Source organism: Symphalangus syndactylus, chromosome X, assembly GCF_028878055.3.
Source record: "Symphalangus syndactylus isolate Jambi chromosome X, NHGRI_mSymSyn1-v2.1_pri, whole genome shotgun sequence".
Taxonomy (NCBI): Eukaryota; Metazoa; Chordata; class Mammalia; order Primates; family Hylobatidae; genus Symphalangus; species Symphalangus syndactylus.
In genome coordinates, this window is record NC_072447.2 from 80502074 (window position 1) to 80527878 (window position 25805).

The window sequence follows — 25805 nt, forward strand, 5'->3', positions numbered from 1 at the left end:
CTGTGTTGCAACACATACCAAGGTCACCTTAGGAAGGCAAAAGAAAAAAAAATAAAGTCCTCATCTTATGGAAAGGAACAATGCATAGTTGGAGACAAGGCCGTCTGTTGGAAGGGGTCTCTGTCTTGTGGTGGAGTAGGGGGGCTTGGGAGCTCTTTGTCAGTATAGGGGTTAACGCCTTTTCTGAGATCCACAGATTCTTCCTCCACACTCTCGCCTCTGCATATAAACACCGCCCAGTTTTCCTCAGATGTGAAGACTGTGTGCATTGCTGGGGGGAAGAGAGATGTTATTCTGTCCTCATTCCTGCACGTAAGTGCCCCACCAGGGTCAGAGCTGAGAGCCGTGGAAAACTCACCGTTGACTGGCCACAGCCCGTTGCCACCAGGACCTAGTGACAAGCAGCCTTGCCTCGAGGAGGAGGGGGGACAGCCTAACAGGGCTAAGGAAGATGCTAGCTCTCTCCTTCCACAACCCCACCACCACCAAAGCTGACCACCCCCAGTTCAGCCGACGTGTTGAAAGTTACATCAAATGCCACAAAGCAAAAACAGTCAAGCGTGCCAGCATTTATTTCAGGCCTGGTGACTGGGACACTGGGGCGAGCAGGGGCATGGAGCAGCAGAGGGGGTTCGGTCCCCGTTCACGCCTGTGTCTGTGGCTCCGGTGGTCTCAGATTCCGAGTGTCCGGTATCCTCCCCTAGGGAGGAAAGCAGAGTGACAAGTGGACCCTCGGGAGCCCTGGGGATTTCTGGCTTGGCCTGAGGTTCTCTTGGTGGAACAGGAAGGGGAGGCGGATGGGCTTGGTGGTGAGCAGTGAGAGAGGCGGAGGCTGGCTCCGAAGGAGCTCTCACCTGAAGCACTTGGTGAAACACGCCAGGGCCCTCTGGAACCAGCTCCTCCAAGACCCTCGCAGAAGAGCAGGTTCCCTGGGCAAGCCTGTGCCACCGGATGGATCCTCCGCGGCGTCAGACACAGCAACTACTTCCTCAGGGTCTTTTTGCGGCCCTTTCACATTCTGAAAGACAGACTAAATAGCTGGATCCTAATGGTCCCTCCCATCCCTGGCTTCCCTTACGCAACTGTTGGGTGCGTCTCCGGCCCTCTTCCATGGGTTGAGGATGCAGCAGTGACCTGCACAGACCAAAGCCCAGCCTCCCAGGGGACATTCCAGGACAATGGAGGGAAGCCAGACTCACCAGGTCAGCAGGTGGAAGGAAGGGAGTGAAGATCATGCTTCCAGGAGTGTGTGATGTGCCGGTAGGGACCGACAGGACTTCGTTGAAGACACTGGCGAAGCTCGTCACTCTGCCGGGTGCAAAGAGGCCGAGGGCCTGCCCCCTGCACGCCCCATTCAGCCCCTCTGCCCCTGCCCCATCGTCCCTCCCTCCTGCAGCGTCGTGCTCCAGCATCGGATACATTTCTGGTATGTCACATTCCGTTTGTTTCTGTGTCTCTTACTCCCACTCCTCCAATCTTTCTTTCCTTTGCTTCTTCTTCCTGGCCCTCTCAGCAGGCTCGAGCCACGTTTCTCCTTGCCGAGCAGAAAAAGCAGAGGTCTTCAAGCTGGTGGTGAGTCATCATTTGGTGGGGATGCCACAGACCCGAGTGTCCATGTGGGTTCTCTCCTGCCTTTGATTCACAGGATTATGTACATGGATGCCCTGGGCAGGTGTATGAGTCCAAATGAGTCGTCACAGCAAGGAGAGTGAGCTGGGTAATGGTATCCAGAGTCCAAATCAACAGCAGTTTTCTTTTCTGAGGTTTATGTGAGACTCCACGTCTGTGTAACAGTCAGTATCAGGTGGTTTAGGGCCTGGAGGGCTTGGAAAATGTGAGAGAGAGGGAGAGGTGAAGGGCCTGGGCTGGGGTGAGTTGAAAGTAGAACAGCCGACCAGCCTGGGCAGCATAGGGAGACCCCACCCTCACAGAAAATCTCAAAAGTAGCCTGGCATGGTGGCACACACCTGTAGCCCCACCTACGCGGGAGGCTGAGGGGGGAGGATTGCTTGAGCCTGGGAGGTGGAGGCTGCAATGAGCCTTGATGGCACCACTCCACTGCACTCCAGCCTGGGAGACAGAAGGAGACTCTGTCTCAAAAACAAACTGACAAATCAAACAAACAAACAAAAGAAAGTAGAAGAGCAGAGGTGAAAGCTCCTTGTTGCCTAGTCTTGCTATGTCAAAATCAGGCTTTGACATTTGGGTTACAAGCAATGCTGCCAAGTTATGCCCCCTGTTTACTAACCGGGTCTGTGGGGTCTGCACCGCTGACTTCACAGGAGCTCCCTGCAAATAGTACCTTGAAGGGAAAGTGGAAGTAGGTGGCCTCAGAGTCTTTATTTGGCTTTTGAAATAATAGTGCTGCTTAGGAAAACATCTCTTACGTAATCCTGAGGCTACAGAGTTGATCTCTGTGAGCCTATCATGGGCCGTGCCCTGAATGAGGCTCTGCTTCAAGCTCTCCTGTGAGGGAGAAACCGATAGAGGCATGAATGTAACAGAGAGTGATGGAGGGACGTTTATGGGGCTATGGGAGGACTGAGGAGGCGGGCAGTCACTCAGCCTTGGGAATTGGAAGGGAGTCAGTGAAGAGTTCCCAGACGAGGCGTGCCTGAAAGGAGGGACAAAAGAAATTGGCCAAGAAATAGAGACAAGGGAGAGCATCTCAAGTAGAAGCCCAAGACAATACCGTGAGGTTTTGCAACTGAAAAGATGTAGGCCTGGTTTTCTGTTCCAGGGTTTAATAGAAGTCAAAGTCAGTCACGAGGTTCCAGTACAGGCACCTGAAAAGCTGTGCCTCACAGAGACACTGAACCCTGGTTTTTGAGAACCCAAAGTGTATATTTTTAATAGAATTTTGATAGCAGTCCATTGATCATTTTTCCAGTGTGATTCATGCTTCATGTGTCCTACCTAAGATATCGTTGCCTAGCCTCACAACAGAGATTTTCTCTTCTGTGGTTTGTAGGTTTTAATATTTTGCAATTTACACTTAGATCTAGGATTTATTTTGAATTAATGCCCGCATGAAGTGTGAATAATGTCGGGATGAATGGTGAGATATGGAAGTTGTTTGGGTCTTCCATAAAGAGATCTACTTTTTCCAGCACTATTAGTTAATTGTCAGCTAATTTAATTACCTTTGAGCCTTTGTTAGAAATCAACTTACTATACATATGTAAGTCTATTTCTAGCCCTTCTTCTATTTCATCCAGTGATCCCTATGTGAATTCTTAAGGTCATACCAGGCTGTCATGATTACCATGTCTTTATATTAAGTCAGAGACTTTGGTGATGTAAGTCCTTCATGTTTGTTCTTTTCCAAATGGCTTTGGATCTTCTATGTCTTTTGCATTTATAGATAACTTTTGAGAAACAGTTCTTCACTTTAATTATGATTATGGTGAGGCTATAGATCAATTACTTGAGAATTGACATCTTAACCTGAGTCTTCTGATCAGTGAACGTTATATATCTCTGTTTATTTAGGTCTTCAGTTTCTCTCTCCAGTATTTTATAGTGGTCTGCATTCAGGTCTTTCACATATTACATTAAAATTCTCAATAGATACCTCATTTGTTTTGCTGTAATTATAAATGACATTTTAAATAATGTCATCTCCAATTATTTGTTCCCAGTATGTTGAAATACAGTCAGTTTTTGCATGTTGAGTTTCTGTCTTGTAACTTTGTTATGTGACTTGTTAGGTCTAGGAGATGTTTATCCCCGCATTCCTTAGTATTTTGTATATAGACTATCATGCTATTTGTAAATGGAGAGTTTTTTTATTCCTTCCTATTCAATCTGTATAATTTTTATTTATTTTCCTTGGCTCACTGCACTAGCTGGGACCTCAAGGATAATTGTATACGCATAGGAAGAGTCTGCCTTATTTTTAGTCTTGTGGGAGAAGCATTCAGTATTTCACCATTAGGCATGGTGCCATCTGCAGGTTTTTGGTAGGAGTACTTTATTAGGTTGAGGACGTTGCTTTATGTACTTATCAAGTGGTTTGGGTTTTTTGGTCATGAATGGGTGTTTTACGTTATCAAATTACTTTTCTGTTATATAGCTGGATAATAGATGTTCTTTTCTTTTATTCCATTAATATGGTGAAATATATTCACGGAATTTTAATGGTAAAATGACCTTACATTCCCAGGACAGACTGTGCTTGGTAATAGATTATTTTTTTTCATATATTATTGGATTCAAGTTGCTAAAATTTTATCGAGGAGTTTTGTATCTGTGTTCATTAGGAACACTGGTTTGTAGTACTTTTTTTTCTTCTGGTATCTTTTTTCTATTTTTTTTTTTTAATAAAAGTAATGCTGCCATCATAAAATGAACTGGAAAGTGTTCCGTCCTGTATTTTCTAAAAGTGTTCTTTTGGGACTACTACTATGTTTTCTTTAAATGTATGATACTGCTAACCAGTAAATCTATTGAAGACTGAAGTTTTCTTTATGATTTACAAATTCGGTTTAAAAAAGCCTCCACATAACCACTCTTTTAATCTTAACAAGGTCTTTAGGGATGATTACCGATTAATTATATGTAGTTATTAGAAGAGTGTGCTTAAAAAATTTTCCTCAGCTTTTAAATGTCTTATTTTCTTTCTTCTTTTCTTTAATTTTTATTTTTCTTTATTTCTTCTAAAAAATTAACGGGATACATGTGCAGAACGTGCGGGTTTGTTACATAAGTACACGTGTGCCATGGTGGTCTGCTGCACCTATTGACCCATCCTCTAAGTTGCCTCCCCTCATCCCCTACCCCCTAACAGGTCCTGGTGTGTGTCCTTCCCCTCTCTGTGTCCATGTGTACAGAGAAAATGTGTACCATTTTCACGATATTGATTCTTCCTATCCATAAGCATGAAACGTTCTTCCATTTGTGTCCTCTCTTATTTCCTTGAGCGGTGCTTTGTAGTTCTCCTTGAAGAGGTCCTTCACATCCCTTGTGAGTTGTATTCCTAGGTATTTTATTTTCTTTGTAGCAATTTTCTTTCTTTGCTGTGTCAAGGTTGCCCCTCAGCTTTAGGTGAATTTGCACGTTTCCGAAAACATTCATTTTGACCATTTTTGCCAGTTTTCTCATTGCATTTACGAAGGGGAGAATTTTCAGAGGTCCTTACATCGTTGATGTTGCTGACTCCCTGAATGAGTTTTCATCATACCTATCCATGATGGTGTTTGTTGTTAGGTGGTCCTCTGTGCTTGGAACTTACGTATCTCTCAATAATCACTTTATGGGTTACCGACCATGTGAAAGGGACCACAACCGGAGCTCTAGAAGCAAAGATGTATATCCTTTGTCCACTTTTTGATGGGATTGTTCGTTTTTTTTCTTGTAAATTTGTTTGAGTGCCCTGTAAATTCTGGATATTAGCCCTTTGTCAGATGAGTAGATTGCAATAATTTTCTCCCGTTCTGTAGGTTGCCTGTTCATTCTGATGATCGTTTCTTTTGCTGTGCAGAAGCTCTTTAGTTTAATCGGATTCCATTTGTCAATTTTGTTTTTTGTTGCAATTGCTTTTGGCGTTTTCGTCATGAAGTCTTTGCCCATTCCTATGTCCTGAATAGTACTGCCTAGGTTTTCTTCTAGGGTTTTTATGGTTTTGGGTTTTACATTTAAGTCTTTAATCCATCTTGAGTTAATTTTTGTATGAGGTCTGAGGAAGGGGTCCTGTTTCTCTTTTCTGCGTATCACTAGCCAGTTTTCCCAGCACCACTTATTTAATAGGATATCCTTTCCCCTTGTTTTTGTCAGGTTTTTCGAAGATCAGATGGTTGTAGATGTGTGGTGTTATTTCTGCGTACTCTATTCTGTTCCATTGGTCTATATGTCTGTTTTGGTACCAGTACCATGCTGTTTTGGTTACTGTGGCCTTGTAGTATAGTTTGAAGTCAGGTAGCATGATGCCTCCAATTTTGTTCTTCTTGCTTAGGATTGTCTTCGCTATATGGGGTCTTCTTTGATTCCATATGAAACTTAAAGTAGTTTTTTTTCTAGTTCTGTGAAGAAAGTCAATGGTCTTGATGGGAATAGCATCGAATCTATAAATTACTTTGGGCAGTATGGCCATTTTCACGATATTGATTCTTCCTATCCATGAGCATGGAACGTTCTTCCATTTGTGTCCTCTCTTATTTCCTTGAGCGGTGCTTTGTAGTTCTCCTTGAAGAGGTCCTTCAAATCCCTTGTGAGTTGTATTCCTAGGTATTTTATTTTCTTTGTAGCAATTTTCTTTCTTTGCTGTGTCAAGGTTGCCCCTCAGCTTTCGGTGAATTTGCACGTTTCCGAAAACATTCATTTTGACCATTTTTGCCAGTTTTCTCATTGCATTTACGAAGGGGAGAATTTTCAGAGGTCCTTACATCGTTGATGTTGCTGACTCTCTGAACGAGTTTTCATCATACCTATCCATGAGGGTGTTTGTTGTTAGGTGGTCCTCTGTGCTTGGAACTTACGTATCTCTCAATAGTCACTTTATGGGTTACCGACCATGTGAAAGGGACCACAACCGGAGCTCTAGAAGCAAAGATGTATAGCTCATCACCTTTGATCTCAAAGTTGTCATTCTCAAGTAGATTCCATTTAACCAAAACATTTAAAGCCTTGTGATCACCAAGCCTGCATCTCGTCACCAAATTATATTTTAATTCAGTAAGATGGGGGCAGGGATGGAGGATCAAGGATGTGGGCTGTTTTGGGCCTCCATGTCTTAAATATAACCAGGCTTTCACCTGCATATTTGGCAGCAGCCTGGCTAGTATCTCTCGTCACAACTAGTTTTATTCCTAGCCACTTCAGAAGTGACTGGGAGCCTCAGTGAGTAAGAGTGCAGATGAGGTGCTGCAGAGATCTCCCATATGAAGAGCTAGAAACTGAAATTTATTTCAACAACTGGGCTTGGTTTTGAATAATTCCTTAGCACCAGTCTAGGATTTCCCACTGAAACGGCTTGATTTATATTGATGCAGCCCACCACCTGGGCAGTTATTAATAGGCCTTTGGGTAGAAAGCAGCAGGGACCCAAGAGACTGTTCTTTACACCACAGCGTGGAAATATAACTGCATCCCTCTCCTTTTGAATCAACCTCTGCATATCAACAAATATCACATGGTCATTGATCAAGGATCCTGTTGGTAACCTAAGACTTGAGTTTACATAGAATAACCTGTCTCTGAAATCCTTTGAACTGAAGCTGCTAACTTACTCATAACCTGTTTGTTGAGGGCGTGACTTCTCAGAGTATTCTGGTGCCTTGGATAAACATGTCTGTAAAGTTGCCAAGAGCCTTCAAATGACAGTATAATGTTTAAGAGTCAGACAAATTTTACTCTGAATCCAGGCTCTGCCACTTTCTTTCCCGTGACCATGGATAAATTACTTAGCTTCCCTCAGCCTCAGATTCCTAACTTGCAAAACTGAGGATAAGACTAAAGGGATTGCAGGAATTAAAGATGACAATACGTGTAAAGCATGTGGTGCACTATCCGGCAGCTAGCTAATGCTTCAAAAAATATTAGGTTTAGTTACTATTGAGCAACGTCTTTTTTTATTTTTATTTTTATTTTTATTATACTTTAAGTTCTGGGGTACATGTACAGAACGTGCAGGTTTGTTACATAGGTATACATGTGCCATGGTGGTTTGCTGCACCCATCAACCCGTCATCTACATTAGGTATTTCTCCTAATGCTATCCCTCCCCCAGCCCCCCACCCCCTGACAGGACCCGGTGTGTTATGTTCCCCTCCCTGTGTCCATGTGTTCTCATTGTTCGACTCCCACTTACGAGTGAGAACATGCGGTGTTTGATTCTCTGTTCTTGTGTTAGTTTGCTGAGAATGATGGCTTCCAGCTTCATCCATGTCCCTGCAAAGGACATTAACTCACCCGTTTTTATGGCTGCATAGTATTCCATGGTGTACGTGTGCCAGATTTTCTTTATCCAGTCTATCATTAATGGGCATTTGGGTTGGTTCCAAGTCTTTGCTATTGTGAACAGTGCCACAATAAACATACGTGTACATGTGTCTTTAGAGTGGAATGATTTATAATCCTTTGGGTATATACCCACTAATGGGATTGCTGGGTCAAGATCGCTAGTTCTAGATCCTTGAGGAATCGCCACACTGTCTTCCACAATGGTTGAACTAATTTACACTCCCACCAACAGTGTAAAAGCGTTCCTGTTTCTCCACATCCTCTCCAGCATCTGATGTTTCCTGACTTTTTAATGACTGCTGTTCTAACTGGTGTTGGATGGTATCTCACTGTGGTTTTGATTTGCATTTCTCTAATGATCAGTGATGATGAGCATTTTTCCATATGTTTGTTGGCTGCATAAATGTCTTCTTTTGAGAAGTGTCTGTTCATATCCTTTGCCCACTTTTTGATGGGGTGGTTTTTTTCCTTGTAAATTTGTCTAACTTATTTGTAGATCCTGGATGTTAGCCCTTTGTCAGGTGGATAGAGTGCAAAAATTTTCTCCCATTCTGTAGGTTGCCTGTTCCCTCTGATGATAGTTCCTTTTGCTGTGCAGAAGCTCTTTCGTTTAATTAGATCCCATTTGTCAATTTTGGCTTTTGTCGCCGTTGATTTTGGTGTTTTAGTCATGAAATCTTTGCCCATGCCTATGTCCTGAATGGTACTGCCTAGGTTTTCTTCTAGGATTTTTATGGTTTTAGGTCGTATGTTTAACTTTTTAATCCATCTTGAGTTAATTTTTGTATAAGGTGTAAGGAAGGGATCCAGTTTCAGCTTTCTGCATATGGCTAGCCAGTTTTCCCAGCACCACTTATTAAATAGGAAATCTTTTCTCCATTGCTTGTTTTTGTCAGGTTTATCAAAGATCAGATGGTTGTAGACGTGTGGTGTTATTTTGGAGGCCTCTGTTCTGTTCCATTGTTCTGTATATCTGTTTTGCTACCAGTACCGTGCTGTTTTGGTTACTGTAGCCTTGAAGTCTAGTTTGAAGTCAGGTAGCCTGACGCCTCCAGCTTTGTTCTTTTGGCTTAGGATTGTCTTGGTTATGTGGCCTCTTTTTTGGTTCCACGTGAAGTTTAAAGTAGTTTTTTCCAATTCTGTGAAGAAAGTCAGTGGGGATAGCATCGAATCTATAAATTACTTTGGGCAGTATGGCCATTTTCACAATATTGATTCTTCCTATCCATGAGCATGGAATGTTCTTCCATGTGTTTGTGTCCTCTTTTATTTCCTTGAGCAGTGGTTTGTAGTTCTCCTTGAAGAGGTCCTTCATTTCCCTTGTAAGTTGTATTCCTAGGTATTTTATTCTCTTAGTAGCAATTGTGATTGGGAGTTCACTCATGAGTTGGCTCTCTGTTTGTCTGTTATGGGTGTGTAGGAATGCTTGTGATTTTTGGACATTGATTTTGTATCCTGAGATTTTGCTGAAGTTGCTTATCGGCTGAAGGAGATTTTGGGCTGAGAGGATGGGGTTTTCTAAACATACAGTCGTGTCATCTGCAAACAGAGACAATTTGACTTCCTCTTTTCCTAATTGAATACCCTTTATTTCTTTCTCTCGCCTGATTTTCCTGGCCAGATCTTCCAATATTATGTTGAATAGGAGTGGTGAGAGAGGGCATCCTTGTCTTGTGCCAGTTTTCAAAGGGAATGCTTTCAGTTTTCACCCATTCAGTATGATATTGGCTCTGGGTTTCTCATAAATAGCTCTTATTATTTTGAGATACGTTCCATGAATACCTAGTTTATTCAGATTTTTTAGCATGAAGCGCTGTTGAATTTTGTTGAAGACCTTTTCTGCATCTGTTGAGATAATCATGTGGTTTTTGTCATTGGTTCCGTTTATGTGATTGATTACGTTTATTGATTCGTGTATGTTGAAGCAGCCTTCCATCCCAGGGATGAAGCCGACTTGATCGTGATGGACAAGCTTTTTGATGTGCTGCTGTATTTGGTTTAGCCAGTATTTTGTTGAGGATTTTCGCATCGATTTTCGTCAGGGATATTGGCCTGAAATTTCCTTTTTTTGTTGTGTCTCTGCCAGGTTTTGGTATCAAGGTGATGCTGGCCTCATAAAATGAGTTCAGGAGGTTTCCCTCTTTTTCTATTGTTTGGAATCATTTCAGAAGGAATGGTACCAGCTCCTCTTTGTACCTCTGGTAGAATTCGGCTGTGAATCTGTCTGGTCCTGGACATGTTTGGGTTGGTAGGCTATTAATTACTGCCTCAATTTCAGAACTTGTTATTGGTCTATTCAGAGATTTGACTTCTTCCTCATTTAGTCTTGGGAGGGTGTATGTGTCCAGGAATTTATCGATTTCTTCGAGATTTTCTAGTTTATTTGTGTAGAGGTGTCTATAGTATTCTCTGATGGTAGTTTGTATTACTGTGGGATCAGTGGTGATGTCCCCTTTATCATTTTTTATTGCATCTATTTGATTCTTCTCTCTTTTCTTCTTTATTAGTCTGGCTAGCGGTCTACGTATTTTGTTGATCTTTTCAAAAAACCAGCTCCTGGATTCATTGATTTTTTGAATTTTTTTTTTTGTGTGTCTCTATCTCCTTCAGTTCTGCTTTGATCTTAGTTATTTCTTGTCTTCTGCTAGCTTTTGAATTTGTTTGCTCTTGCTTCTCTAGTTCTTTTAATTGTGATGCTACAGTGTCGATTTGAGATCTGTCCTGCTTTCTCTTGTGGGCATTTAGTGCTATGAATTTCCCTCTACACACTGCTTTAATTGTGTCCCAGAGATTCTGGTACATTGTGTCTTTGTTCTCATTGGTTTCAAAGAACATCTTTATTTCTGCCTTATTTCGTTATTGACCCAGTAGTCACTCAGGAACAGGTTGTTCAGTTTCCACGTAGTTGTGCGGTTTTAAGTGAGTTTCTTAATTCTGAGTTCTAATTTGATTGCACCATGGTCTGAGAGAGAGTTTGCTATTATTTCCATTTTTTTTGTTTTTTTTTGCATTTGCTGAGGAGTGTTTTACTTCCAATTATGTGGTCAGTTTTAGAATAAGTGTGATGGGCTGCTGAGAAGAATGTATATTCCACTGATTTCGGGTGGAGAGTTCTGTAGATGTCTGTTAGGTCTGCTTCACCCACTATTATTGTGTGGGAGTCTAAGTCTCTTTGTAGGTCTCTAAGAACTTGCCTTATGAGGCTGGTTGCTCTGGCATTGGGTGCGTATGCATTTAGGATAGTTAGCTCTTCTTGTTGCGTTGATCCCTTTACCATTATGTAATGCCCTTCTTTGTCTCTTTTGATCCTCGTTGGTTTAAAGTCCGTTTCATCAGAGACTAGGATTGCAACCCCTGCTTTTCTTTGCTTTCCATTTGCTTGGTAAATCTTCCTCCATCCCTTTATTTTGAGCCTATGTGTGTTTTTGCCCGTGAGATGGGTCTCCTGAATACAGCACACCGATGGGTCCTGACTCTTTATCCAATTTGCCAGTCTGTGTCTTTTAAGTGGGGCACTTAGCCCGTTTACATTTAAGGTTAATGTTGTTATGTGTGAATTCGATCCTGTCAATAGGATGCTAGCTGGTTATTTTGCCTGTTAGTTGATGCAGTTTCTTCATAGCGTCAATGTTCTTTACAATTTGGCATGTTTTTGCAGTGGCTGATACCAGTCGTTCCTTTCTGTGTTGAGTGCTTCCCTCGGGAGCTCTTGTAAGGGGGGCCTGGTGGTGACCAAATCTCTCAGCATTTGCTTGTCTGTAAAGGATTTTATTTCTCCTTCACTTATGAAGCTTAGTTTGGCTGGATATGAAATTCTGGGTTGAAAATCCTTTTCTGTAAGAATGTTGAATATTGAGCCCCACTCTCTTCTGGCTTGTAGGGTTTCTTCAGAGAGATCCGCTGTTGGTCTGATGCGATTCTCTTTGTGGGTAACCCGACCTTTCTCTCTGGCTACACTTAACATTTTCTTCCTTCATTTCAACCTTGGTGAATCTGACGATTATGTGTCTTGGGTTTGCTCTTCTCGAGGAATATCTTTGTGGTGTTCCCTGTATTTCCCGAATTTGAATGTTGGCCTGTCTTGTTAGGTTGGGGAAGTTCTCTTGGATAATATCCTGAAGAGTGTTTTCCAACTTGGTTCCATTCTCCCCGTCACCTTCAGGTACACCCATCAAACGTAGGTTTGGTCTTTTCACATAGTCCCATATTTCTTGGAGGCTTTGTTCATTTCTTTTCACTCTTTTTTCTCTAATCTTGTCTTCTCGCTTTATTTCATTGAGTTGATCTTCAATCTCTGATATCCTTTCTTCCACTTGATTGATTTGGATATTGATACTTGTGTATGCTTCACAAAGTTCTCATGCTGTATTTTTCAGCTCCATCAGGTCATCCGTGTTCTTCTCTAAACTGGTTTTCCTAGTTAGCAATTCGTCGAACCCTTTTTCAAGGTTCTTAGCTTCCTTGCGTTGGCTTAGAACATGCTCCTTTAGCTTGGAGGAGTTTGTTATTACCCACCTTCTGAAGCCTACTTCGGTCAATTAGTCAAACTCATTCTCCGTCCAGTTTTGTTCCCTTGATGGTGAGGAGTTGTGATCCTTTGGAGGAGAAGAGGTGTTCTGGTTTTTGGAATTTTCAGGCTTTTTGCGCTGGTTTCTCCACATCTTCGTGGATTTATCTACCTTTGGTCCTTGATGTTGGTGACCTTCGGATGGGGTCTCTGAGTGGATGTCCTTTTTGTTGATGTTGATACTGTTCCTTTCTGTTTGTTAGTTTTCCTTCCAACAGTCAGGCCCCTCTGCTGCAGGTCTGCTGGAGTTTGCTGGAGGTCCACTACAGACCCTGTTTGCCTGGGTATCACCAACGGAAGCTGCAGAACAGCAAAGATTGCTGCCTGGTCCTTCCTCTGGAAGTTTCGTCCCAGAGGGGCAGCCCCCACATGCCAGCCAGAGCTCTCCTGTATGAGGTGTCTGTTGGACCCTACTGGGAGGTGTCTCCCAGTCAGGATACAGGGGGGCCAGGGACCCACTTGAGGAGGCAGTCCTTCCCTTATCACAGCCCGAACACTGTGCTGGAAGAACTGCTGCTCTCTTCAAAGCTGTCAGGCAGGGATGTTTAAGTCTGCTGAAGCTGTGCCCACAGCCGCCCCTTCCCCCAGGTGCTCTGTCCCAGGGAGATGGGGGTTTTATCTAAAAGTCCCTGCCTGGGGATGCTGCCTTTTTTTCGGAGATGCCCTGCTTAGAGAGGAGAAAACTAGAGAGGCAGTCATCCTTGCTGAGCTGCGGTGGACTCCGCCCAGTTCAAACTTCCCAGAGGCTTTGTTTACACAGTGAGGGTAAAACTGCCTACTCAAGCCTCAGCAGTGGCGGACGCTCCTCCCCCCACCAAGCTGGAGCGTCCCAGGTCGACCTCAGACCGCTGTGCTAGCAGCGAGAATTTCAAGCCAGTGGATCTTAGCTTGTGGGGCTCCGTGGGGGTGGGACCCGCTGAGCCAGGCACTGGAGGGAATCTCCTGGTCTGCCGGTTGTGAAGACCATGGGAAGAGTGCAGTATCTGGGCTGGAATGTACCGTTCCTCCCCGTACAGTCTATCACAGCTTCCCCCCGCCCCCCGACCCCTTGTGCTTCCCTGGTGAGGCGACACCCCACCCTGCTCTGGCTTGCCCTCTGTGGGCTGCACCCACTGTCCATCCAGTACCAACGAGATGAACTGGATACTTCAGTTAGAAATGCAGAAATCGCCCGCCTTCTGCGTCGATCTCTCTGGGAGCTGCAGACCGGAGCTGTTCCTATTTGGCCATTTTGCCAGCTCTCCCTGTGAGCAACCTCTTAATGCCATAAATACCCAGTCTGTTTTAGTGATCCAAATTAAGAGATTTGGAATCCAGTTGCCTCACCTGAGCAACGGTGAGCTGCTTTTCCCCTGTGCTTCCACGGATGTAAAGTGGCCAGGGAGAGAGGTCCTCCGTGTTCATGACTCTCCCTGATATGATTAGTGATGCTAGGTGACAACACAATCAATTCTCCTCAAATTAATGCACTTACATAATGGCCAATTTGCCGCATTCACTGAATTTCCTGATTGTCATTTTAACAGCTTTCACAGGAGTATTCATTTTTGGTTATTAAAGATGAAATATACCTTTCTGAGTATTAACTCAATGGAGGTGGGTTTACCTTAGGAATTGGGGAAAAATCCAGAATTAAGACTGAAAATTTTCTGAATTATTATTTTTTCAATCCAAAATCTGGCAGTTTGCATATGATAGAGTTCCTTAAATATTCTTGATATATGTGGGAGTCTTTCAAATATCATTAAAAATATCTATTCAACATACGAGCTTTTCTTTCCTTAGTGTTCTCTTGTATTTTTTCAATGGCTTTATCAGACAGAATTGCTTATTTTGATTGGGAATAAGGATGGCTGACCAAATGCAGCTGGGGTGTGCCTCTTCCCCAGAGAGGAAGCAAAATATTAAGTAAATCTGCACACTTCAAACACATCTTTTGAGAGAAAACACGAGAATTCAATAAAGGGGCAATGGAAGACACTGTGGTGGAAGAGGGAGGAAGTGGGACTGCCTGTTTGGTATTGCCGGGTGCCACGACTGGCCCCTGGACACAGACTGGACCCAAGGAAGCGGTGAGTGAAGGAATCCTAAGGCACCACATTCCTGCTGTGGACCTCTGAGATCCTAGACACAGAAGTTCCCTTTGGGCTGGCAGGTAGAGCTGCAGGGAGAAGATGCAGAGGCACTGCTTGAACCTGTGTGGAGCCCAAAAGGCTTCAGTGTGCTGGGCAGCTGCAGGAAAACATGGCTCTAGGTGCCCACCCCCAAGGCTCTGTGTCCTGCCCTAAGCGGCCGCAGCTCCTACTGTCTGCTGGGCCGGGAGATAGTGGAGTCCAGACACGCTCATGTGCCCAACACAGGCCCCGCTGCCATTGCCATGGGAGCAAGGTGCATCTGAACCACATGCCCCCATGTTTGCCCCTCCTTCCCAAGACTGCCTGCCTGGCTGTTTCTGTGGCGGTGGGGGTTGGGGAGGGCAGGAGGGGTGGGGGAGGGGGAGGGGGAGGGGGGCGGGGGAAGAGGAGGGATTTCTTCCTAATTCGTTCTATAAGGCCAGCATTACCCTGATGCCCAGACCAGACAAAGACAAACGAAATAGAGAAAGCTGCCGGCCAGTGTCCCTGATGAACACAGGTGCAAAAATCTTCAACAAAATACTAACAAACTGGATCCAACAGCACCTCAAAAACATAATACACCATGATCAATTGGGATCTATCCCAGAAATGCAAGGATGGTTCAACACACACAAATCAATAAATATGATCTGTCTCATCAACAGAACAAAGATCGAAAATGATATGATCAGCTCAGTAGATGCAGAAAAAGTGTTGGACAAAATGCAGCGTCACTTCATGATAAAAGCTCTCAACAAATTAGGTACAAATGGAATATATCTCAACATAATAAAAGGCTATATATAAAACTAACCCACATTATACTGAATGGGGAAAAGCTGAAAGCCTTTTCTCCAAGAACAGGAACAAGAGAAGGATGCCCACTCTCACTACTCTTATTTAACATAGTACTGAACGTCCTACCGGAGCAATTAGGCACCAGAAGGAAATAAATGACATCCAAATGGAAAGAAAGGACGTCAAATTGCACCCCTTCACAGATGACGTGATCAGATAGACAGAAAAACCTAAAGACTCCCCAAAAACTCTTAGAACTGATAAACAAATTCAATAGAGTTGCAGGATACAAAATCTACATACGAAAATCAGTAGTGCTTCTATGCACCAATAATGAACCAGCAGAAAAGGAAATCAAGAGAGTAACCCCTGCAGCCATAAGAAAGACTGAGTCCATGTCCTTTGCGGGGACATGGGTGAAGCTGGAAGCCATCATTCTCAGCAAACCAACACAGAAACAGAAAACCAAACACCGCATGTTCTCACTCATAGGTGGGAGCTGAACAATGAGAACACATGGACGCAGGGAGGGGAACATCACACACTGGGGCCTGTTGGGGGGTGGGGAGCAAGGGGAAGGAGGGCATTAGGACAAATACCTAATGCATGCGGGGCTTAAAACCTAGATGATGGGTTGATAGGTGCAGCACACCACCACGGCACACGGCACATGTATACTTACGTAACAAACCTGCACGTTCTGCACATGTATCTCCGAACTTAAAGTAAAATTTAAAAAAAAAGGGCAACCCCATTTACAATAGCTACAAAACAAACAAAGTATCTAGGAATAAATGTGACCAAGGATGTGATAGATCTCCACAATGAAAACTTCAAGACACTGATAAAAAAAATTGAAGAGGACACAAAATAATGGCAAGGCATTCCATGCTTATGGATTAGAAGAATGAAAATTGCTTAAATGAGCATATTACCCAAAGCAATCTACAGATTCAGTGCAATCCCGCCCAAAATACCAATGATATTTTTTACAGAGATAGAAAAAATATCCTAAAATTCATATGGGACCCCAAGAGACCTCAAATAAACAAAGAAATCCTGAGGGGTTGGGGGAAGCAAACAAACAAAGCTGGCGGCATCACTCTGCCTGACTTCAAAATATACTATAAGGCTATAGTAACCAAGACACCGTGATATTGTTGTAGAAACTTAAAGGCTTAAATGGAAGACTTGAAACTGTAAAAATAACAAAGGAGAAAAGCTGCAGGGCATTGTTCTAGTAGGGCAAATATTTTATGGGTAAGACTACAAAAGCACAGGCAGCAAAAGCAAAAATACGCAAATGGGACCATCTAAAACTAAAAAGCTTCTGTATAGCAAAGGAAACAATCAATAGAGTGAGGAGACAACCTGTAGAATGGGAGAAGATACTTACAAAGTAATCGCCCGATAAGAGACTGATATCCAGAATACACTAGACGTTCAAAGAACTCAACAGCAAAACTCCCCTAAATAACACTATTAAAAATGAGCAAAGGATCGGAATAGACATTTCTCAAAAGAAGACATACAAGTCGCCAAGAAGTTTATGGAAAATTGCTCAACCTCACTAATCCTCAGGGAAATGCAAGTCCAAACTACCATGACATATCCTCTCACCCCAGTTAGAATGGCCATTATGAAGAAGACAAAAAGATAAGTTTTGGCGAGGATGTGAAGAAAGGGGAGTTCTTACACATTGTTGGTCTGAGTGTAAATTAGTGCAGACATCATGGAAAACAGTACGGAGGTTTCTCAACAAACTAAAAACAGAGCTACCATATGATCCAACAGTCCCTCAACTGAGTATTTATCCAAAAGAAAGGAAGTCAGTATATCAAAGAAAGATTTGCTTCCCCATGTTTATTGCAGCACTACTCACAATAGCTAAGATACAGAATCAACCTAAGCGTCCGTCGACATGAGTGGATAAAGAAAATGTGGTATCTACGTACAATAGAACATTATTCAGCTACCAGAAACAATGAAGTCCTGTCATTCGAGGCAGCATGAATGAACCTGGAGGATTTTAGGTTAAGTGACACAAGGTAGGCACAGCAAGACAAATACCACACGTTCTCACTCATATGTGGAAGCTGAAGGAAACTGGGCTCATAGAAGTAGAGAGTAGAATTGTGGTTACTAGAGGCTGGGAAGTATAGAGGGGAGGGGAGGATAGAGAGAGGTTGGCTAATGGATACAATATTACAGATCGATAGGAGGAATAAGTTCTAGTGTTCTATAGCACTGTAGGTTGAATATAGTTAACAGTATCATATAGTATATGTTAAGAAAAAGCTGGAGGAGGGGATTTTGAATGTTTCCAGCACAAAGGAATGATAAATGTTTGAGGTGATGGATACCCTAATTACTCTGGTATAGTCATTACACATTGAATAGATGTATCAAAATAACACTCTGTACCTCGTAAATATGCACAACTACTATGTGTCAAATAAAAAAATAAAAGAAAAAAAAAAGAGGACAAATACCACATGATCTCACTCATGTGGAATCCTAAAACTTTTTTTTTTTTTTTGAGTCGGAGCCTGGCTCTGTCGCCCAGGCTGGAGTGCAGTGGCACAATCTCGGCTCACTGCAAGCTCCACCCCCCGGGTTCACGCCATTCTCCTGCCTCAGCCTCTCCGAGTAGCTGGGACTACAGGCGCCCGCCACCACGCCCGGCTAATTTTTTGTATTTTTTAGTAGAGACGGGGTTTCACTGTGGTCTCGATCCCCTGACCTCGTGATCCGCCCGCCTCGGCCTCCCAAAGTGCTGGGATTACAAGCGTGAGCCACCGCGCCCGGCCTTAAAAAGTTGATCTAATAGAAGCAGAGAGTAGAATGATGGTTGCCAGAGGCTGGGGGTGGCGGGGCTTGCGGGGGATACGGCAAGGGAAGATGTTGGTCAAAGAGTACAAAGTTCCAGTTAGGAGCAAGAAGCTTTAGTGATCTATTGCGCAGCGTTTCTAGTTAAAAATAATGTATTACACATTTTTAAACTGCTAAAAGAGTAGATTGTAAACGTTCTCGCCACAAAAGAATGATAGGTAGGTGAGGAGATGGATATGCTAATTAGCTTCGTTTAATCATTCCACATTGTATATACATATATCAAAACATCGTATTGTGCCCCATAAATATATGTAATTATTATTTGCTTTTTTAAATAAAATAAATTTATAGAGACTGCTGCTTCTGGAAAGATGGTGTAGTTGTTGTACATTTCCCTATTCTTCCCACCAGGTACCACTTAAAATTCTAGACACTATATATAAAACAAACACAAGGCTGGAAATGGAGAGAAGAAAGAAGACCAACTGGGGACCTCAGAATGACACGGTGGTGAGTTCCTCGGGTTTTGTTTTTGCCTGATATACCCCAGACTTGGAGCTGAAGAAACCAGCTACTGGGGAATGCCAAAATGCACAGGTAAAACGAAACGAAACGAAACAAAACAAGTGAAGAAACAAAGAAATAAACCTACAAAAGCCTGTTCTTCCTAGCCTGAGGATCAGAAAAGAGGCAGCCAAACAAGACAGAAAATATTTTTCACAATAACTGCTCTACTCCAGTGGAACACCTCAGAAAACTCTGTGGCCCCTTCCCCACTCATGCCAGCAAAGATCTAGTGGGGAGCGTAGACTTCCACATTCATTTCCATGGGCAGAGACGAGGGCCCCTTCGCGCTGTCATATCAGCAGGATTATGTGGAGATCTCCAACATATACCCCCACCAGGCCATAAGGAGACGCCCCTCTTTGTCCCTGCTGGGATGATGTCAGGATTTTCACCACCACTCAGCGTTAAGGATGCCACTCAATCCATGGGCTAAAGAGAAAATCTTCCAGATGTAAACCGGGAGAGCCATTATGGAAAACAGTATGAAGGTTCCTCATAAAGTTAAAATAGAACTACCATATGACCTGGCCTTCCCAATTCTGGGACTACATTCAAAAGGTATGAAATCAGCATGTCAAAGAGATATCTGCACTCCCATCTTCACTGCATCACTATTCACAATAGCCAAGATTTACAATGAACCTAAGCGTTCATCAGCGGATTAACGAATAAAGAAAGTGTGGTCTATATACACAATGGAATACTGTTCTGCCATATAAAAGAAGGAAATCATGGCGTTTCCAACAACACACGGCATTTCCATGTGTGGAAGGTGAAAAAGTCGATCTTTTAGAGGTAGCGAGTGGAATGGTGGTTACCAGAGGCTGGAGTTTGGGGGAGTGGGGGAGATGTTGACCAAAGGGTACAAAATTTCAGCTAGACAGGAGGAATAATTTCAAAAGATCTATTCTACACCCTGGTGACTATAGTTAATAAGAATATGCTGTGTACTTGAAATTTGCTGAGAGTAGTTTTTAGGTGTTCTCACCACACACAAAAAATGGTAAGTATGTGAGGTAATGCATATGGTAATTACCTTGATTTAGCCATTTCACAGTGTGTGCTTATTATCAAAACATCATGTTGTACACCACAAATATATGCAATATTTATTGGCCAATTTAAATGAAAAGAATACTGAAGACTAAATCTTCCAGGACTTCAGAAAGTGAATTGAACTGAATGGAAATGATTATAAAACATGTCAACATCTGTGGTGCAAAGCTAAAGCATCGCTGAAAGGAAAATTTATGCCACTAAGTGCTTCCATTAGACAAATGGAAAATTATCAAAGCAGTAATCTATGATGTCACCACACTAAACTAGAAAAAGAGGAGCAAAAGAGGCAGAAGGAAGGAAATGTGAAAGATACGTAAAACAATCAATGAAATGGAAACCCGAAAAATAATAGAGAAAATCAATAAATAAAAACCGAGGTCTTTAAGAAGACCAGTAAGACATACACAACTCAATAAAGACTGCAAAAATAAGCCTATGATGATTCACTGCCTTTGTGTATATTTACCGAATGACTTTGATAAGTATAGTTACGAAACTTTTCATATAGTTGACTTTCGGAAGCTAAGCCCTTATGTTTTCAATATGAATCGTACAATGGAAAGAAGAAATAAAAGAAACATCGGACTCTTGATTTAAATCACGACGAAATTTGAATTTTGAACTAGCAGCCAGATCCCTGTCTTTCATCATAGAAACTAGTTTCTGCAATGTCTTTCACAATTAGCTCAATTTCCTTTCTAAGAGGCAGACATGATACCTAAATAACTGCACTATGAGTTCAATTTTTCATGCTACGAGCATGTCTTTGCAAATTGGAAAGTTCTTGGAGACAAAATTTCCCACGATTCATGCAATGCTAAAAGTAAGGTAGTTGAAGTTTTTCAGACTTTGAATCAATTATTCTCCCATACGGTTAGAAAGGTCTTGTGTTACATGGACATTTGAGTGGCGACTTAGGTGAAGGCCTTCTGCGTTTTGTAAAATATTATATATGGTCTCATAATTTTCTGTTATGCGTTATGTAACTGAAATAACAATACCTTTTTACGATGTCTCCACCAAAAATGTGTGTGTGTGTGTGTCTTCTACAAGATCCAAGCCATTTTTTAGTTGGCCAAATTAATAACCTCAGATCCTCTTAATAATTATCACAAACTGCCTTTTTTGCTATTGCTGACCAATTAATTCTAATTTCAGGCAACGAATTTTGTCAATCTGATTAGACTGTTAGAAGGAAAATTCTTATCAAATTCATCATGTATTTGCCTACATTTCTCTTAATATTGTCCAGTTTATTCTCTTTACATTTCTTTCAACAAAACGAATAAACAGCTTGTGCTCTTTCTCTGCCACAGCAAGTGCAACATCAACAACAACGAGGTGGGGGAGGGGGTGAGATGAGCTTTTTTTACATCAAAATGCCCATCCATAAAAGCAGAAATGAATTATAGAATTAGAGAAATCACCGTTTTTTAACCAACAAAGTAACAATCAAATCAGGCAAGAGCCCTGAATGAATACTAAGGCCAAGAGGTAAAATTTTGTGGGAGAGCAGAATATCCGCATGTCATCGAAATATCATGACAGACTACTTATTAATCACAAAGGGAGAGAAGTACCTTCCCAATGTGGTACTCTGTCTGAAAAATACCTTAGTTAAGTGGTAAAACTGATGAATACAAACAGCATCACCGATAACTAGAGAAACTGGCATTAGGGGCCTCCAGATGTGACATAATGTGAACTGCTCATCACCTTCTTAATATTCGTACCCAAACTGTCAAACATAAATATAAACAAGAGGCAAATATCAGGCCAGCCCGTGTTGTGGGACACTTTACAAGACAACAGGCCTCGGCTCTGGAAAAAATGTCATCGTCATGGAAGGTTTAAAAAATTGGTTGGGGTACTGTTTGCAATTAGAGGACACTAAAGAGACATGACAACTATGTGCAGTGTACCATGCTTGACTGGATTGTTGATCCCCCAAAAAGTCTTTCAAAAGGATATTATTGGGACATTTGGTGAAAGTTAAATATGAACTGCATGTGAACTTGGATAATATTACCCCTTCATTGTTACATTTCTTCAACGTGATAACGGCACTGTGGTTTCATAGGAGTACATTCTAGTGTTCAGGAGGTGCATGCTGAAGTAACTGGGTGAAGTGTTTGGAACTGTTATGTGGTTAGGCAAGAAAAAAAAATGACGGAGAGATAAAGCAATGAGATAATGTGAATCTAGGCATAAGATTGTTCATTGTATTACCCCCTCAGCTTTGTGTATTTTCAAAATAAAACGTTGAGGAAAATAGATTCCTCATATTTAGAGTTATGCACTGAAATGTTTACAAATCAAATAAGATACATTAAGATATCCACGTATGATTTTTGTACTTTTTTGATTTCTGATATTTGCTTGAAAATAATCTGGAGGAGGGGGAGAGGAGAGGATATGTATGAAATGTGATTGGCCATGAGTCGTTAATGGTTGCAGTTGGGAGATGGATATTTGGAGGTTCCTTATGTTATCCTCTCTTGTGCTGTCGTTCTCAAAATGCGGTTCCCTACCAGCAGTGTTAGCATCACCGGGAAACGTGTTTGATAAGAAAACTCAGCCGAGCGTGGTGGCTCACGCCTGTAATCCCAGCACTTTGGGAGGCCCAGGCGGGTGGATCACCTGAGGTCAGGAGTTCGAGACCAGCCTGACCAACATGGAGAAACCCTGTCTCTACTGAAAATACAAAATTAACCGGGCGTGGTGGTGAATGCCTGTAATCCCAGCTACTCGGGAGGCTGAGGCAGGAGAATCACTTGAACCCGGGTGGCGGAGTTTGCGGTGAGCCGAGATCGCACCACTGCACTGAAACCTGGGCAACAAGGTTTGTCGAAACTCCGTCAAAAAAAAAAAAGAAAAAAGAAAAGAAAAGAAAAGAAAAGAAAAGAAAAACAAAAAGCAAAGCAAAGAGAAAATGCAAAGCAAAGCAAAGAGAAAAAGCAAAGCAAAGCAAAGCAAAGCAAAGCAAAGCAAACCCTGGGTCCCACCCCAGATCTTGTCGTCTGAGAATATAGATACAGAGCTCAGAAATCTTTGTTTTATCAAGCCCTCTGGGTGATTCTGATGCAAGCTAGTGTTTTAGGACCACTGCTCTAATGTACCATATACAAAACAATTAATACACCATAGCTAAGTTACATTTACTATGGGAGAGGAAAGCTGGTTTGACATTAGCAAAGCTGTAACTGGAAAGGGACCCGAGAGAGGTTTGTGTGTTGCTCATATATTTTGTTGCCTGTTTTAGATACTAATTGCATGTGTATATTTAATTTTTGAAAACTCATTAAGAGGCCTGGCTTGGTGGCTCACATCTATAATCCCAGCACTTTTGTCGGGTGGACTGCTTGGGCCCAGGAGTTCACGATAGCCTGGGCAACATGGAGAAACCTCGTCTCTACAAAATATAGGAAAATTAGCTGGGGATGGTGGCGTGTGCTTGTAGTTCCAAGTACTTGGGAGGCTGAGGCAGGAGGATTGCTTGAGCCCAGGAGGTGGAGGTTGCAGTGAGCCAAGATCACGACACTGCACTTCAGCAGCCTGGGTGACAGAGTGAGGGGCTGCTTTTTGTTTCTTCTTTGTTTACAAATCAAATAAAGAAAGCAACCCAAGGAAGGAAGAAGGAAGGAAGGAAGGAAGGAAGGAAGGAAGGAAGGAAGGAAGGAAGGAAGGGTGGGTGGGAGGGAGGGAGGAAGGAAGCAAGGAAGGAAGGGTGGGTGGAAGGGAGGGAGGAAGGAAGGAAGGAGAAAGAAAAAGAGAGAGAGAAAGGGAGAAAGAAAGAAAGAAAAAGAAAGAAAGAAAGAAAAAAGAAAGAAAGAAAACTGATTAAGATATACATTTATGATTCTTTAACGTTTTGGATTATAAGTTAAACTTTGCTGAAGGTTTTGGAAAAAACCTAGAAGTTACCTAGGCTGGGTATTCTAGAGATAGTGGATTCTCCCATAACTGATCCACAGATTCAGTGAAAATGCAATCCAAATCTGTTACAACCGAGTTCTTGGGAAACTTGAAATTGCATGCTGATTTATGCAGAAGGACAAAAGGCGTAAGACATGCGGGGGTGGAGGTGGTGTGGTGTAGGGAGAGAGGAAGAAGAAAGGAAGGAAGGAAGGAGGAAAGGAAAGAACAGAAAGGAAAGGAAGGGAAGGGAAGGGAAAGGAAAGGAAAGGAAAGGAAAGGAAAGGAAAGGAAAGGAAAGGAAAGGAAAGGAAAAGTTAAGGAAAACACAAGGAAACAATATTAATATGGAAATGCTGGCAGCATTCCTTTTAAAATCCGGAACAACCCAAAGAAGCCCAATTTTGCTGTCGCTATTAGATCTTGTACTAAATTTCCTAGCCAGCGCTGTTAAAAAACAAAGAGCCAACCAACCAAAAAACCAAAAAATACAAACAAAAAACCCCCATAACTTCAATTCTATTTCTACTATGCATAAACTCACAGATAATCCCAGAACGCCTACTATAGAGTTTAGCATGTTGACAGACTTTAAGATCAAGTCACGTTTTTAAAAGTTAAAGGCATTTCTGTAAATTAGATCCAAATAGAAATTGTCCTTTTAAACAGACATCAAGTACAAGAACAGCAACAATCTACAGTATCTTGGAATACATACAATAAATGATGTGCAAGATCTAAATATACAAAAGATGAAACTAAAAACTGAACTGAAAGATTAAAACATTAAGGACCCACGTAAGTGGAGACATCCCAAGTTGATGAACAGGAAGGCTGAGTATTCTACAGATAGTAGATTCTCCCCCTAACTGATCCATAGATTCAGTGAAAATGCAGTCCAAAGCTGTTACGACTGAGTCTGCGGAGACTTGACATTGCATACTAATTCATGCAGAAGGACAAAAAAGCAAAGAATAGCAAAGATGTGTTTGGAGATGATGAACACCATGCAGGGACTTGCCCTAGCAGATGTCAAGATGTATTATGAAGTGAAAAAATTTAAGACAATTTAGTAGTGGTACAGGAATAGACACATTTATCTGTGGAACAGAACAGGGAGTTCATAAACAGAGACACACAAATATGGACGAAAGTGTCTCCAAGCATTGTTCCCTGGGGGTTGCAAAGTCACCACCGACTGGGAAGCCGCGGCATAGAAATACGGATCGATCTTTAATCACATGCTGAATTTTTAAAAGATAAACTACAAAATACCAAGTACATGAGTTAAAAATGCACGCACACAAAATATTTCACACCCAAAGGGAGACTAATCTGGGAAACAAGCCTTGGGGAGCATAAAGCTCAACGATCACTTCAGGATTTCTTGACTGACCTAGCACAGGGAGCAGGAGAAGCTACCGGGAGGTGATGGGGGCGTGACCTCAGAACGTGAGCGTCAAGAGATCTCGAGGTTCATTGGTCGCCAGCCACAGCGGCGGGAGGTCAAAGGCAGCGCAAGAGCTCATGGGCCTTTGTGGCAAGGGCGGGAAGGGAAGCAGAAGCTGGATCTTCCCTCAGACCGTCTGACTGGTTCTGACTTGCTGGAGGCTGAGGCAACCACAGGCTGACATGAGAATTAGGTCCTCGTTCTCCACGCCTCTTATTTCCTCCCACCCTCCTGAGCCAGATTCCCAACCCCTTCCCCTCTCTGCTACCTCAGCAGGGAACCCCCATCTGCTCCTGATGTCCCATCGCACCCTTAGCTCTCCCGGAACCCCTTTTGGGAGGACTCCTTGCTCCAGCCCCCTGAGCCCTGGCCTTTGGCCAATGAGGCAGGACTCATGCATGGGATTGCTTTTGATTCAGAGGTCCGGGAGGGAGTGGATGGATGATTGGGCTTCCTGAGGAAGTGGTGCACTCCAGGGTGGCGGGACTGCGTGTGTGGGGTGGGGTGGGGGTGGGGGGAGATGGTGTGCTCAAGCACA

The 25805-nt window shown here is 42.7% G+C and overlaps 2 protein-coding genes across 4 annotated transcripts in view; one reads left to right on the forward strand and one right to left on the reverse strand.

Annotated features, from left to right (window-relative positions):
- Nucleotides 1-544: 544 nt before the first annotated feature.
- LOC129476120 (protein FAM236D) lies at nt 545-1352 on the reverse strand. Of its 2 annotated transcripts, none has more exons than XM_055268736.2 (3): nt 1200-1352; nt 855-1018; nt 545-700 (listed from the first exon to the last, which is right to left on the reverse strand). In XM_055268736.2, the coding sequence occupies exons 1-3, from the start codon at nt 1233-1235 to the stop codon at nt 673-675; spliced, it is 228 nt and encodes a 75-aa protein (XP_055124711.1). In that variant the 5' UTR covers nt 1236-1352; the 3' UTR covers nt 545-672. The 2 variants fall into 2 exon arrangements, with proteins under 2 accessions (XP_055124711.1, XP_055124710.1); XM_055268735.2 differs by having other exon boundaries at nt 855-1030.
- A 164-nt stretch (nt 1353-1516) lies between these two features.
- LOC129476115 (doublesex- and mab-3-related transcription factor C1) overlaps nt 1517-25805 on the forward strand; it is a 29810-nt gene continuing 5521 nt past the window's right edge. Inside the window, exon 1 of one of the 2 annotated variants that reach the window (XM_055268726.2) lies at nt 1517-1572. Coding sequence is in view for 1 of the 2 variants with exons in the window: in XM_055268724.2 (XP_055124699.1) it covers nt 25450-25460 (11 nt within the window). In the remaining variant the exon portion in view is untranslated. Of the gene's footprint in view, nt 1573-23663; nt 25461-25805 lie in introns of those variants that run through there. The other variant, XM_055268724.2, reaches the window with a different exon arrangement.

Coding starts and splice junctions, on each gene's coding strand:
- LOC129476120 (XM_055268735.2), bottom strand. CDS start 1,235: ATGATCTTCACTCCCTTCCTTCCACCTGCTGACCTG. Junction 1,031..1,199: donor TCCTTCCACCTGCTGACCTG/GTGAGTCTGGCT, acceptor CCAGCTATTTAG/TCTGTCTTTCAGAATGTGAA. Junction 701..854: donor TGTTTCACCAAGTGCTTCAG/GTGAGAGCTCCT, acceptor TTTCCTCCCTAG/GGGAGGATACCGGACACTCG.